At 41.0% G+C, this 14,892-nt stretch overlaps 1 protein-coding gene across 8 annotated transcripts in view; it reads right to left on the reverse strand.

Moving 5' to 3' along the window:
- Positions 1-14,892, reverse strand: part of SCML2 (Scm polycomb group protein like 2) — a 131,050-nt gene that overhangs the window by 48,968 nt on the left and 67,190 nt on the right. For 6 of the 8 annotated variants that reach the window (XM_073356349.1, XM_073356387.1, XM_073356359.1 and 3 more), the window contains 3 exons: positions 13,981-14,215; positions 8,929-9,017; positions 7,302-7,545 (listed from right to left, as the gene is read on the reverse strand). In XM_073356349.1, the coding sequence (XP_073212450.1) occupies positions 7,302-7,545; positions 8,929-9,017; positions 13,981-14,215 (568 nt within the window). Of the gene's footprint in view, positions 1-7,301; positions 7,546-8,702; positions 9,018-13,980; positions 14,216-14,892 lie in introns of those variants that run through there. The other 2 variants (XM_073356406.1, XM_073356415.1) reach the window with 2 other exon arrangements.

Consider the following 14,892-nt stretch of genomic DNA (forward strand, 5'->3'; position numbering starts at 1 on the left):
TGAAAGCACTTCACACATGGAACCATGCTAATTAACTGCAATTGCTAACAACTATGGGCTTGTCTCCACTTAAAATACTACGGAAGCACAGCTGCGCTGCTGTAGTGCTACCATGTGGACACTACATACCTCCTCAAGAGGTGGTAGCTAGGTTGACAGAAGTCTTCCATCAACATAGCTCTGCCTAGACAGGAACTTAGGCCTTGTCTACACTACAGAGTTTTGTCAACACAGTAGACTGTTGAAGTGAGTGGTGAATCACATCATTATGCAGGTATGGATGATGGGCAGTGGCTCCAGAACTTTCAGATGCGGAAAGCCATCTTCCTCCAGCTGTGTGAAGAGCCTGCCCCAGCACTGCGGCGCAAGGAGTCCAAAATGAGAGCTGCTCCCTCGGTGGAGAAGTGCATGGCGATTGCTGTGTTGAAGCTGGTGATTCCAGACTACTACAGTCATTCGCTAAACAGTTTGGAGTCGGGAAGTCAACTATTGGGGCTGCGGTAATGCAAGTGTGCAGAGCCATTAATCTCAGCCTCCTATGAAGGACTGTGACTCTTGGCAATGCGTGTGAAATACTGGCTAGCTTTGTGGCAATGGAATTCCCTAAGTGCAGCAGAACAACAGGTGGCACGCATATTTCAATTTTGGCCCTGGACCATCTTTCAACAGAGTACATCAATAGAAAGGGATACTTTTCTATGGTATTTTAAGCACTTGTGGATCACCGTAGGCATTTCACTGACAACACATAGTGGTCCGGAAAGGTGCATGCATCTTCAGGAACACCTGTACAGAAAGCTACAAGCACAGACTTCCTTTCCAGACCAGAAGATTCCAGTGGGGGATGTTGAAATGCCTATAGTGATCCTGAGAGACCTGGTGTACTCCTTACAGCCATGGCTCATGAAACCTTACACAGGAAACCTGGACAGCAGCAAAGAGCACTTCAACAGGTCGAGCAGGTGCAGAATGACAGTAGAATATACGTTTGGCGGATTAAAAGCATGCTGGCACTGCCTTTATGGCAGAATCAGATCTAAATGAGAAAATATTCCCACAGTCATAGCAGCCTACTGCATGCTCCATAATATTTGTGAGGTTAAGGGTGAAAAGTTTTCCCTTGGGTGGAGCACGGAGGCAGATCACCTGGCTGCTGAATTTGAGCAGCCAGATACTAGGTCTATTAGAGGGGCCTAACGGGAGGGCTACATTTTAACCACCACTTGTAGGAGACAAATAGAGATTGTTTGTCTTTCAGAGAATTTGTTTTTATTAAATACCAGTTAAAACACACATACACACACAAAAGACTTGGTGGGAAGAGAGATAGGAGTGCAGGGCAGTGTAGGCTCTCATAGCTGTATGCAAGTCCAACTATCATTCTTGAAGCTGTTCAAAGGGATGGAGCGAATGGGATACTGAGACATTGGGGAATTTGCAAGGAATCTGTGGAAGGAGTTTGGGGAGGGCAAAGAAAGCAGTTGTGTATCAGCTGCGGGGGGTCATGAGCATGCATGTCTTCTGCCTGGAGCTTGATTATGGACTTCAACATCTCCTTTTGCTCCTCCACCATGTCTATCATCCACTCCTGGCCCTTTACAATGTACTCCTCACTCTCCTTTCTGTCTTGCCTTGCTATTTTAAATTTTTCTTTCAGGGTCTCTCCCCAGTCCCTGCATGCTCTTTTTTTGGCCTCTGAGGATTGGAGCACCTATCAGAACATGTCCTCCTTGTTCTGCCTTGGTTGCTTCCTTATTTGGCAGAGGTGCTCCACCAATGTGTAGAGGGTTCCCTTATAGGCCACATCTGCGTAAGCACAAGAAATAATACACAGAAGCATGACTGTTAGTTCACACACAGCACTGAATCAGTTTAGTAAAATACACCTCCTTTAACATATGAATCACTTTCTCTCTGTCCCTTGGCAAGCACACATCTTGGCAAACACCCTAAACATGGTGAGTTTGGCCCAGGGAGGGATGCGGGGTTGAGCATTCAAGATGGGGTAAGGGTCTAGGTGGTTTTTTAAGGTGATCACTGCAGGCAACTAGGGACAATATTGTAAATTCTGCCATAATTTTCCACAGGTGGGGGTCAGTAAAGTTGATATCTCCTGAAGGTAAGCAAGGATACAAAGGTGAAGCGTTCAGCTTCAGACCCAGTCCCTATGCTGCTTGCCTGTGTGCCGCTTTGGTCCCTGCACAAGTGATTGCTGATTGGCACAGGAAAGTTTCCTACAATGGGGGATGGAACAAAGCAGCTCTGCCAAGGAATCTTCGGCAGAGAATTGGCAAGTACCTCCCAGTTTCCTAGAGATCTCTCTGGAGGATTCCTGTGAAATCTCGGTGTGCATTAACACAAAGTTCCACCGCACTGCTTAGCTGCAGAGAGGAATGTGAAGCACACGGAAACACAGCTAGTGTTGTACATTTCTATCCTTTCACTCACTTCTAGAATATACAGAGCTAAGAACAGCTCTGCCTCATATAACTGAGCATCATCAACTCAAAAAGATCACTTACCAGAGCTCTCCTCTCCCTCATCATGCCCGCTAGAGACAGACTGCTGGGGAGGGCTAGACCCTTCTGGAGTAGAAAAGAGGTACTGACTCGCTCTACCATCGGATGACCTTGCTGTGTGCTCCACAGTCCTTCAACTCAACCTCCTCGCCCATGACTTTGTCTTTAGGATTGAGTCTACTGTCCGCCACCATTTCCAGCCCCGCCCAAGTATCCATGGGGTTCTTGGTGGTGTAGGTGTGATCACCGTCAAGGATGGCATCCAGCTTCTTACAGAAGCAGCAGGTCTTTGGCGCAGTGACAGTTTGCCTCCCTTGCCTTCTGGTATGCCTGCCGCCGCTCCTTTATCTTAGCGCGGCACTGATGCATGTCCCATTCATAGCCCTTATCACACAAGTCACGAGAAATTGGACCATAAATATCAAAATTCCTATGGCTGGAGCGGAGCTGGGACTGCACAGCACTGTGGGGAGAGGAGGCTGTGCAGTTCCAGTGGGAAAGCATTTGGAGCTGCCATGGTCAGTTGGGAAGATGCAATGTGAGCTGTCTAAACCGAGCCAACAGCAAGTGACATTTCAAAAATTCCCGGGCCTTAAAAGGGGGAAGGACAGATGTCTGTGTACCTGGGTGCAGGGCAGCAGAGTTTGAACTGCTGACCAGAGCAGTCAGGATGGGCATTGTGGGACACCTCCTGGAGCCCAATTATAGCAACATAACCAAGTGCGGTGTCTACACCGACTTTGTCAATATAACTTTGCCAAAAAAAGTTCTATGCTTTATTTTGTTGGCAAAGCAGGAGAATTTTGTCGGCAAAAGGAGCATTGCAGTATGTACATCTCCGCTGTTCTGTTGACGAAAACCGACTTTTGTCAACAAAACTGTGTAGTGTAGTCAAGGCCTTAAGCTGGCTTAATTATGGCCTCAATGTAAAAAAAGCTCTACACTTCAGCCATACAGCATGCAACAAAAAAAAGACTGAAGATGACAAGATGAAAAACAATTAGATGACAAATATGGTGATAAAGAAAATGGAAGAAAGAACCTTTTGCAAGCATTAAAAAAAATTTAAGCTTCACAACACTTCCGTAAAACCATGAAAATTCTGTCCTAATTCAAAGATTGAGATATTGAAACAGTGCTTTAAAGGAGTCATCTTTCAAATGTGCCCAAATTCAAGTGGTCCAAAGGGGGGCGAGAAAGTGAGAGAGACAGGTATTTCTCCAACAGATATTTGCTAGTTACCAGCATACATCAAGTCATCAAGCTGTAGCCTGCTCCATAATTTTTGCTTTGGGAAATAGCACATCACATTCCTTTGGATTTAGCTTCCAAAACAATAGGGAAATACAGCCTCTTTCCTACCAAATATACTCAGTAGTAGTCAGTACCCCACAGATTATTGTAGCTCAGTTTAGTTCTGAATTTCTTTTCAGCCGCACATTCAAAGGTTTCCCTTGATCATAATCTCCTCTTTAGTTCACTGCTGCAGGAAGGATTTAGGTCTGAATATAGAATATTAGGTCTCTCTATATTAGGTCTGAATATGGAAGAGAGATCTTTGATTCTAAGTCTTATGAACTTGTGACCAGTTTGTTTGCAGTTGCATCTTCAGATGACAGAAGTGCCATAGATCAAGATAACATGTTGATAAAAGAGATCAAAGACAACTCTAATATTTGGGATTAGATTTACATCCAAGTCCTTGATATTTTCATTAAACTTCATATACATTCCTAGAAAAAACTGACCATGTGACCTAAACTGCTGGATGGTCAATTTATCAACAGAAAGGCAGTGGATGAGATTCCTCTGTATGCTACAAATTACAACTGGGATTTTTAAAGGAACCTAAGGGAGTTAGGCATCCAACTCCCCTAACTTTCAATGGGAGTTGGATGCCTAACTCTTAGTCACCTTTTAAGATCCCAATCTATTTGCCCTGCTCTGCTTGCTACTATCAAGTGAGCTAAAGCTGCTGAAGAAAAGGCTGAAGTTGTCACTAAAAATCAACTAAGAAACATATTTCTTGCATGAAACAAGAGATTTAGATATAAGAATCTCCCTGGGAATTGACTGGAAATGCAGCTCTCTTCTCATCATCTCCAATCTCACGGAAGTATTGCTTTAAAATTATGTTCCTAGCTATAAATGACACAAATGCAACTGTATGGAGAAAACCCTCCAATCTTCAAAGCCTTTTTAAAAAGACAACAGTATTATTTTCTTCTACCTACTGTGACAAAGTTCCTCCTATACCTTGGTGGGTCCTGTGCTTTTTGGCGGATTTGCTCACCTCAGAGGTTTACAGCAGCTCTCAGTTTGGTCACTTCTGCTAGAGACTCAGAGACCGTATACTCAGCTAACCTCAGCACTGGCCAGCATGGGGAAATTGAGAACAATCTCCACAGTCTCTGTTGTCCCACGTAGGGGGTTGGGGACAGGCCAGATCCCTTTCCAAATTAGACCTTCCCTTCTGGTGTTGCTCACAGACCAGGTCAACACCTCCTGTGTCTGATCAGGAGTGAGGGGAATGGGGGGAACCCGGGCCCGCCCTCTACACCGGGTTCCAGCCCAGGGCCCTGTGGATAGCAGCTGTCTACGTCTCCTATAACACCTGCGTTACAGCTACAACTCCCTGGGCTACTTCCCCATGGCCTCCACCCACCACCTTCTTTATCCTCACCACAGGATCTTCCTCCTGAAGCCTGATCACACTTGTACTCCTCAGTCCTCCAGCAGCACACCTCACTCCTTCATGCCCTCCACTAACTGATGGGAGGCCCTCTTTAAACCAGGTGTCCTGATTAGTCTGCCTGCCATAATTCATTCTAGTATGTTCTTAATTGGCTCCAGGTGTCTTAATTAGCTTGCCTGTCTTAATTGGTTCTAGCAGGTTCCTGATTGCTCTAGCACAGCCCCTGCTCTGGTCATTCAGGGAACAGAAAACTATTCATCCAGTGGCCAGTATATTTGCCTTCTCCCAGATTCCTGTACCCCACTGGTCTGGGTCTGTCACACCTAAGGTACTTATATGACCCCCATTATCGTAGTATCTGAGTGCTTCAATGCTTTTTAAAAATCTTGTCATTTTATCATAATGAACATATATGAAGTTTCCATACAAGTTTTAACAAATCTTATTCAGTCTGAATTTGTTAGCCTTTATCCTCACAACATCCCTGTGGGGTACAGCAGTGGTGTTCTCCCCATTTTACAGATGGGGAACTGATGCACAGAAAGACTAAACGACTTGTCCAAGGAAGTCTGTGGCAGAGCAGGGAGTCCCAGGCTAGGTCCATAATCACTGGACCACCTTTCCTCCCTCACCCTGTTTCAGTCTAACAGGTTCTATTACCGTAAGATTTTCTGTGACAACTCTTCCCAATTCTCACCCCAATCTTTAGTGGTTAGCCTTACTTCCGATTCTTACATTGTTGTCCTAAAAATGAAAAATCTTGGGAAAAGAACCATAAATGGTTACTTGCCTTCTTTGTTCTACCAGCTTTTCTACAGAAATGTGCTCTTCTTGTTTCTCATCCACTTAACACACACAGTGAAACAGTTTATGATTAGAACAAATTCTCAGTAACAGTAGAATGAATTTAAAATGTGGTTCCTACTTATAAAAACTCCTTTCACACATCTTGAATCTGAAAGGAGTAAGATAATACAACCCAAATTGTTTTACAGCAAAACCTCAGATATCTTATAAGAGACCCCTTATCATATCACAGATATTAAACAATGATATTCCTTTTTCATTTCACAGACCTTGGCAAAGACAGAAGGGGGTATATGACAACAGAGCAAACTTGGCTATTAGCTAAGGGGGCTCTCTATCCATAGGTTCACATAAGTAGGTAGATAAGCAGTAAACAAAGTATTTGGAAGTATACAAAGTATTTGGAATATACAATTTCAAAAACAGAAAGTTTACAGTCCAAAGCAAATGCTACAGGTAAGCCTGGAGTTTGAATCCCTTGGAAACAATAAAGACACTTTTACTACATTTCTTACTTTAAAACAGTTTTTTGTTGTTCTTGGGAGCTCCATTCTATAACCCTGAAGTAAGGTGTTGATGCAAAGCTGAATATAAACTCCTATGAAATTCAATTAATACAGCTACCAACATTCCTGAGACTACCAACAATATAAGTAAACGGTCTAAATGAAGTCCAATATTCTTCAAAAGGACACAGAAAACTGAACATAACCAGCTCTCTCACTGCAGAAGAATTTGAATGCAATTGGTTTTAATGGAATCTGTTTAGATTTGGTCTTCTACCATTATCAGAATTAGAGCAGGAATGATAAAGAAACAAATTATGGCATGTCAAATGTCAGTCAAGATGTGTTTCCAGAGCTACTGTGTTCACAAATAGTTGTGAACTACAGTAAATGAGCAATAATAGTTTCTCATAGAGACAACACAAAAAGATATGATTAAGGTTAAGATTTTGCCAAGGTTATTTTTAGTAAAAGTCACAGACAGGTCATGGGCAATAAACAAAAATTCAGGGGAGCCATGACCTCTCTGCGACTTTTACTAAAAATAAGCAGAGGTTGGAGGAGTAATGACAACTGGAGCCTGTTGGGGCAGGGGGAAGAGATTGACAGCTCAAGCCCCTTAGGTATGATACAGTGAAAACGTGTCACTATTTCATCGGTATCAGCTGTTTACATATTAAAATCTGCATAAGATCAGTTGGTTCTTAAGTCCCAGCTGCTTGACAGCGGCAAAATCTGGGAAGACAGAGTAAGCGTTATTACTGGTAGTTTTACCATAGTTGCCTGGTGGCTGTAGTGCATCTCCTGTCAAGCCACACCATCCGACTGGGAAGATATCTCGAGAATCATATTTGCACCAATAGTCAAATGCTCCCCTCCAGCCATCAAATGTAATGAAAACTTCATCTCCTCTAACATCTCCGATGGTCGCTGGGCAAATTAAATAAGGGTTCTTTTTGTCTACTGCTTCAAGTTTCATTCCAACTTTAAAATAGTTTGGAGCAGGTTTTGGTGGTTCCTGTCAAAATAAAAATTGCAGAACATCTAGGTTTCCATGAACTCTTGAAAGATAGCTGCTTTTCTCTAACATTCTAACTTCTCATATTGACTACCCCAAAAAGGTTATACAATACACATTTAATACATGGTTACAAGTTTATTTTAAATTTTCTATACTACCTAGGCTCAAGTATGCTCCTACTTATGTGACTGGCAGCAAGGTTATGCTGAGTCTACTTAACCAGTTGTCTGAGTAAATCTGATGTGTTCTACAGGAACGGTGGGATAGTGAACGTACACTAAAAATAAATGGCATAGTTTTATGTAGGGAGAGGACAGGATCAGAAAAATATACTTCTACGAGGGACTGGATGTTTCTGGGGATTGATAATGGACTAGAGAATCTTTCACCTCTTTGTTACTTATACAAATGCACATACAAATCATTAACATCTGAAGGCTGTTTAGTGGCCTGGGTGAAATAAGTTGGACTGAAGGGAAACCAAAGTACATCCCACTCTCAATAAGTAGACCCTCCAGAAAAGGACTGAGGCATATTGTTGGGACAGTATTGAGAAGCTTGCAGTGCCACTGCTCACGCCATAGGTATTTTATGAATGCATTCAAATCAGTATGTTCTCAAAATGAATGGGGATTCATGAGCAAAGAGATTACAGGATCAAGCCCAATGTACGTTTTACTAAAACAAACTCATGCAAAGCCATTATCAGTACTAAGAAAGAAATCACTGAACTTCACTCTTTGATTTTAGCAAGCTCATAACAATGGTAAGAGGACAAATCAAAATCAACAGATCAGCTGAGTCATACCTGCATTCCTACATATTTTTTGCACAAAAACATTTCACACATTTTTCTTAAGATCCTCTTTTCTTCAGCATAAAGGCCATACTTCTAAAACTGAGAGCATTTTTTTTATTACTTTCAGCTAAGTCCCCACTACATTCTTAACAGCTAAACTGTCAAGTATCCGCCAAATAAAAATATTCAGCAAACTCCCCATGCATTCCTGTGGCTCTCATTCTCCCTTACCAGTTTTAGCCCAACACATACACAGGCACATCATGAATACATTACTGTCAACAAATGAGAGATTCATGACATCTTAAATCCATGAAAAAAACCAAGCTAACAATTTTTTCTAAACACAGCGTACCTTAAAGGTCCAAACACAGGAAAAGAGGTGCCCATCGATTTGGACTAGAAGATGATCATTTCCTGTCCAGTTTTGTGGCTTGCCAATCCACTTCAAAGTAATTTTAAATAACATTCTTGCCTTTCCATGCTGAAAAGAACAGTACAATATCCTGGCATCCTCAATAAAAATGTAATCATGGACCAGTTGATGGAAGCTTGTTTACTAGGAGCCCCTTTCTTCTTACCTTCTTAAAGAATGCTGCAGGTGCCATTTCAGCTCCATTTAGTGTTCTTAACAGAAACATTGGCCAAGATGATGCATTCATCTGGAAACCTAATTAACATAAATAGATTAGTTGTGTAAAAGATTCTAAACTCACATTTATAAAGCATGAATATACAGGAAAAAGGAGTACGCAGAGTTTTCCCCCACTACCGTCCAAAACCCTCCGGTTTGGACTTGACTAGAATGAAATGTGGCCAAGAAACATGAATGCATAGGGCAGCTATTTAGTGCAGTAAACATGTTGGATAGCATATTTCCTTTCAGGAGTGATTTGCCTGCAAAATCATTTATCATGGTTACTATATTAAGTGTGACTAGAAACATGCAAGCTGTGGTACTGCAGATTAAATTATTCTCTATATTCCCTGGTCTCAAACAATCTTCCTTGCATAGTACCCAGTTATATTTACTGGGTCAGTTTTCCTTCATTCTCAAATGACATCCTCTCGTCTAGCTTCTCTGTCATCTAACTCTTATTTTTATTAGAAACATTTTCTTCTCCATTGAGGCTCTTTCACCAGAGTCCTTCACAAAAAGAAACAAGGAAGTGCAAACAAATCTCAGTGAAACAATACATCCTTTAATTACAAAGACAAGAACATAAAACAGGGAATGATAGAAATGAAACATCTTGATAAGTGTATGCATCACATTGCAATTGCATAAAGTGGAGAACGTTTCCATGCCAAAATTCTTCATTAAAATGTAAGTGAATACAATGCACAAATGTTGGGACCAGCAGGCTCCATTCCAATTGAGAAAATCAGTTGTGTAAGTGTCTAGCAGGAGGCAATTATACACCCAATTGGCTCCCAGCTTTACCCAGGAACAGGATGCTGCAAAAGTGCCAAGAAGGCTTTTTCAAAAATGTATCTATCTATGCCAGGATGTTTGAGTGTTGGAACCTAGCTACTGCTAAAGAATCAAGGACTGGAGGGACAATATGTGACTATTTCTTTTCTGAATAAACTATGCAATAGAATGGCTGACTATCATCATGAGAGGAGTCAAACGTGAATTCCTGGATAATACAAAAACCATTTGCTTATTAGGTACAACATTTCAAATAATTTCAATGAACAGGAATGGCAATCTGAACACAAGGACATCACTGGCCATAGACTGGTCTAAACACATTTTTTGTACCACTGTATTAGTTTAGGAACAGATAAAGTTAAAGTGGCGCAACCAGCTAGTGTAAGTGTAGTTAAACCAATATAAAAGTGCTAATATCAGCGTAGCCTATTTCGATACCAACCAAAGCACCTTCATACTGGTAATAATTGCATCCACGTTAGTGGGTTATACTGCTTTAACTATATCTGGTCCTAAAGCAATATAGTTACAGTGGCACAAGCACTGTATTTTGAAACACTTTAAATAGATCACAGACCCACACAAAGCAAATTGCTGCTCCATTCTGGTTATCTCCCTCACACAACATTTGGAAGGTTCAGTTTTGGAGTAGAATAGAGTGATATTTTAATAGTACTTCACACTTCACCTTTCCACCAGCAGATCTCAAAACAAATATTAACTGAGCCTTGCAACATAATATGACTTAGTACCTGAGGACCAGCCATAGCGGAGACCCAATTTGTACTTGATATAAGATCAGTCTGCCCAAAAGTTCTCTGATGCCATTAGGTACCTGCATTTTTCCTGCATCTGGGAGTGTAAGTGAACTACAATACAGCCGTGACCATCTACTCTATCTTTCTCCTCTCCAGGAATACAACCATTTTCCTCAGCAGTCAGAGTAATACACAAACATCCAGACGGCTCTCTAGTGATTAACTCTGGACTTACTGTACTGAGTATTTCACTGTTGGACTAAGAGTGGGCTCCTCCTGGTGGTCTAGTGGAATATCACAGGTAGAAAAGAGATACGGAGTCTCATTCTATATTTCTTAACTTTAGCTGAACAGTTACTTCAAGGATCCCAAGCACTTGTTTATCCATCTGCCAATGATACAGTAACAGAACAAAAATCTCTCTCAAAATATCCACCCAGTACTTAGAAGTCCATAGATGAAGCATTTCCCAAATATTAATGTGAAAATATTAGAATGCACAAAGCCCTGTAGGTCAGGGTCAAGTTTACCAGGATATTTTGGGGGGGGGGGGGGAGAAAGGGGGGAAGGAAGAGGAACTGTTAATTAAAAGTCATGAAATCCTCAATTGAAAGCACAAAATACCATGATCACTGAGGGAACCAAGGAAAGGAAGTAAAAGTAGGCATTTAAATAATAAACTTGAAAACAAAAACATACTAGAGTTGTTGTTCAATGGTTTTTATTTATGGTAGTTACTGGACATTTTTGTTCTTTTTTCTATAAGTTACGCTGATCAGAGACAGAAAAGACCTACTGTGCTACATGGGAAAACACTGTGTGGTTAACGGTTGGTAAACGCTGACCACCATAAAGTGGTTGCTTAGGTTTATTGTCAAGTATGATTACTGAGTGCAAGTGAAAAGGTCTTCCTGTTTCTATTTTGACCAAAGAAGTATTAATATTTATATTCCCTTTATTATACTTAGGAAAAACATGTTAGTATGGTATCAAAGGTTTTATCAGCATAAATTTAAGATTGTTGTATTCCCATGAACGAAGTCAGCATTGAATTACGAAGATTACTCTTAACAAGTTTTGATAAAAACTTTATACCATATCCTCATATGTGCTACATTTAATTAGAATAACTGTTTTAGGAGTATAATTTTTAGGCAAAATTATGCATTTGTGTTGTTGGGGAAAAGGAAAGAAAATGTTCTCTGACTGGTTAGTTTTATAAAATGGCAGCTGTTTAAATTTGCTGAGGGTCTTGGAAAGTCAGAATACAATCCCAGCCAACTATATTCTGCAGGCAACCTTACAGAGTAAAATACTTTAGACCACACTAAGTATACTTCACCACAGCATACATGATACATTATAAGTATAGGAAATGCCATAGTAATGTCAATACCACAGTACAGAATGTGTTTACTTTTGAAAGTGTGGTTGTGGTTTAAAACCAGGTGCGTAAAAAAAATTTTAAAAATCATTTATATTAAACACTTTTTAAAAACAAAAATAAAGCTATTTAGAATTATATTTGAAATTGACAATCTATATTAAAGCCTAAAATTATAATTAAAGTTACCTAATTTAAATATAAAAAATAACATTAAGCAGTACACGCCTGCTGCCAGGTTTTAAAGAAAGTCTGGTAAAGTCTAAACTGGTAGAAGACACTGGCTAAGCACCTGGAACCAGAGTCTGTTGAGTGCTAAACCAGTATTTGATAGAAGTAGAGTAGGTCCCTGCAATTCTACCAGAACTTGATGGAACCCAACTATAAGTATCAGGTTTGGATTGGGTCAGAAAACAACCTGAACCTCTGAGGCTTGGGTCAGGTCACCTCTGAAGTCTCTCTCTTGCCCAGGAGGTTGGCATAGTGGTGGCTGCATGCCCCACTCCTCCAGCCACCTCTGCCTTGTTGAATAGTATGCACTGCCAAGTAAGTGTGCTGCACCTCTCACTCCAAAGAACACACACACAATGCAGCAGGGGCTGGCAGCCGGCAGGATTGGGAAAAGCAGCTGCCACCATCACACCAATCCCATGGGCAGGAGGTGGCAGAGGCGCTGCTAACTCAGGTTTGGAGGGAAAGGTCAGGGTCAGGTTGGAAAATGACAACACTCTTGGGCTCAGATGGGGTGGATTTGGGACTAGTTTGGGTCTGGGCCTGAGCAGACCTTTAATACAAAAAGGGTAACCTAGATTCTATTCTGATTCATGCATCACCACCATCATCATCGTTAAGTGAGCAAAACACTCTTGAGTTTAGTCCTGTCCAAATATGGGAGGAATTTTTTGGAAAGGAAACTATGGATATCTGAGTGTGCAGGAAAATTATGTGGTGAAGATGACTTCTGGAAGGACAGTGGCAAGGGACTGCTGGCTTCTGTAGTGCAGCAATAAAGAGTGTAGTGCTAAGTTATCAGTCTAAAACCAGGAAACACGTACTACATTTGCTCCCATTCTCTGATACATATATTTGGAAAATTACTATCACCACATACAGTGGTACAGAAGTGTAAGAGAAAAAGATTTGAAGCAATGTAGGTCCCTCTGTCTCCTTTCTCATCCAAGAGCTAGCCTAGACTACGAATGAGAAAAGAGTGAATGAAACATGCAGAGTGAGTGAAAGATAGAAAATGCACCCTCACTTCAGTCAGCCGACTCTTAAACTAGATAGGAAGTAGAAGAGAAAAGAAAGCAAAAAACCACAACAGGAGCTGTTACTCCTTTGAGTTTTATGGGAAGAGGCATTTAGGACCTTGTCCTGGCAAGAACGTACTTTAAATGCATTTCATTTTGCTTAAAAAAATTTAATTAAACTCCTGTGGAAATCATTTTGAGTTTGTCCGTTTTTTGAATTATTAAAATTTTAAAAATGTCTCTCCCTTTTCTGCAGTGCACCTGATACACCAGAGACCCAAACTCAGGAGCTTCATACAAGTTCTAAGAAATGTGGCTTTAGGAAGCACTTTGGGACTCTTCTCCACAACTGAAAGTAATGTAGAGGCCCTGGGTACCACAAGGTAATGCCACAGTTCTCTATAAATTATGGGGTGAAGGGGAATAAATTAACTAGACTAACGTAATATTTATGTGTAACCCATCAAGCAGTCACTGAAAAGGCCATTGGGGATCTGTCCCTCCTCATGATTAGTGGGGGGATTCTGGGAAGAGGGAAACATTTTTGGATAGTAGAACTCATGCTCAAATTCTAAATTTCTCTATCCATTCCTAGACACAGTAATACACAAAGTGGAGTCCAGTTCATTTACTCTCTTTATTAGCTTTTTTACTTAACATTTATCCTTCTTTTGTTAACATTTCACTTGAACCATTATTTCAAGCAGCACTTCCCAAGAAAACAAGATAACACTAACCACAAAAGAGCAGCATCCTGTGAATCACATATACTATGTCATTAGTTCAGAAACATTGTTCCTTACCGAGTGGCGGCTGGAGCATCCCCCCTTTCTTTTCACAGGTCCCAATTGGCTGTATGTCACAAGAATCCACAAGTCTCCAAAAGTCATTTTTGTTATCACTTCCATCAAGCCGTAACCTTAATCTGGCACCAGTGATTCCAATTACTGTAGCTATACACACTGAGGTAACATTGCGTGGGTCGTGGGCTTCCAGTTTCATACCAACTTTGAAATCATTGCTAGGTGGGATCCTAGACTACAGGAGGGGGGTGGGTGGAGAGAAAAAAGATATTTTTCTTATTTTTGTCTCCCAGCTTGAAACAGATACTATGAAAAGTTTTGCTAAATATACTAGACAGTTATGACCACATAGCTTCCATTCATCAAGACATATAAAATGCTGTTATACTTACCAGTTTATGAACTTTAGTCAGTGAAACAGGTCCCTCCGCTGGTAATAGCTCACCTTTCCTGATCACTCTTGTTACAGTCTGTATGGTAACACCCATTGTTTCATGTTCTCTGTGTATATAAAATCTCCCCACTATATTTTCCACTGCATGCATCCGATGAAGTGAGCTGTAACTCACGAAAGCTTATGCTCTAATAAATTGGTTAGTCTCTAAGGTGCCACAAGTCCTCCTTTTCTTTTTACGGATACAGACTAACACAGCTCCTACTCTGAAAAAGGACTAAATCACTACAAATAATTGGCTGGCTTGTATTGCTTTCTAGCAACTCCTGAGCAGGATGCTTGGCTGCCATGTTGCTGGAGACCTCAGAGTCCAAAGCCTCTCTCCCCCAAACAGCGAAATCCTCAGATTTTTAAGGAAGTGTTTAATCAGCCAGTTAGTTTCTGTTGGCTTAATGGCTTTGGAATTCTAGATTAGCACAATGACTCTGCCAGCAGTTGATCCGTTGTTTTTCTTTCCT

This window comes from Lepidochelys kempii, chromosome 1 (genome assembly GCF_965140265.1).
Source record: "Lepidochelys kempii isolate rLepKem1 chromosome 1, rLepKem1.hap2, whole genome shotgun sequence".
In the NCBI taxonomy this organism is placed as follows: domain Eukaryota; kingdom Metazoa; phylum Chordata; order Testudines; family Cheloniidae; genus Lepidochelys; species Lepidochelys kempii.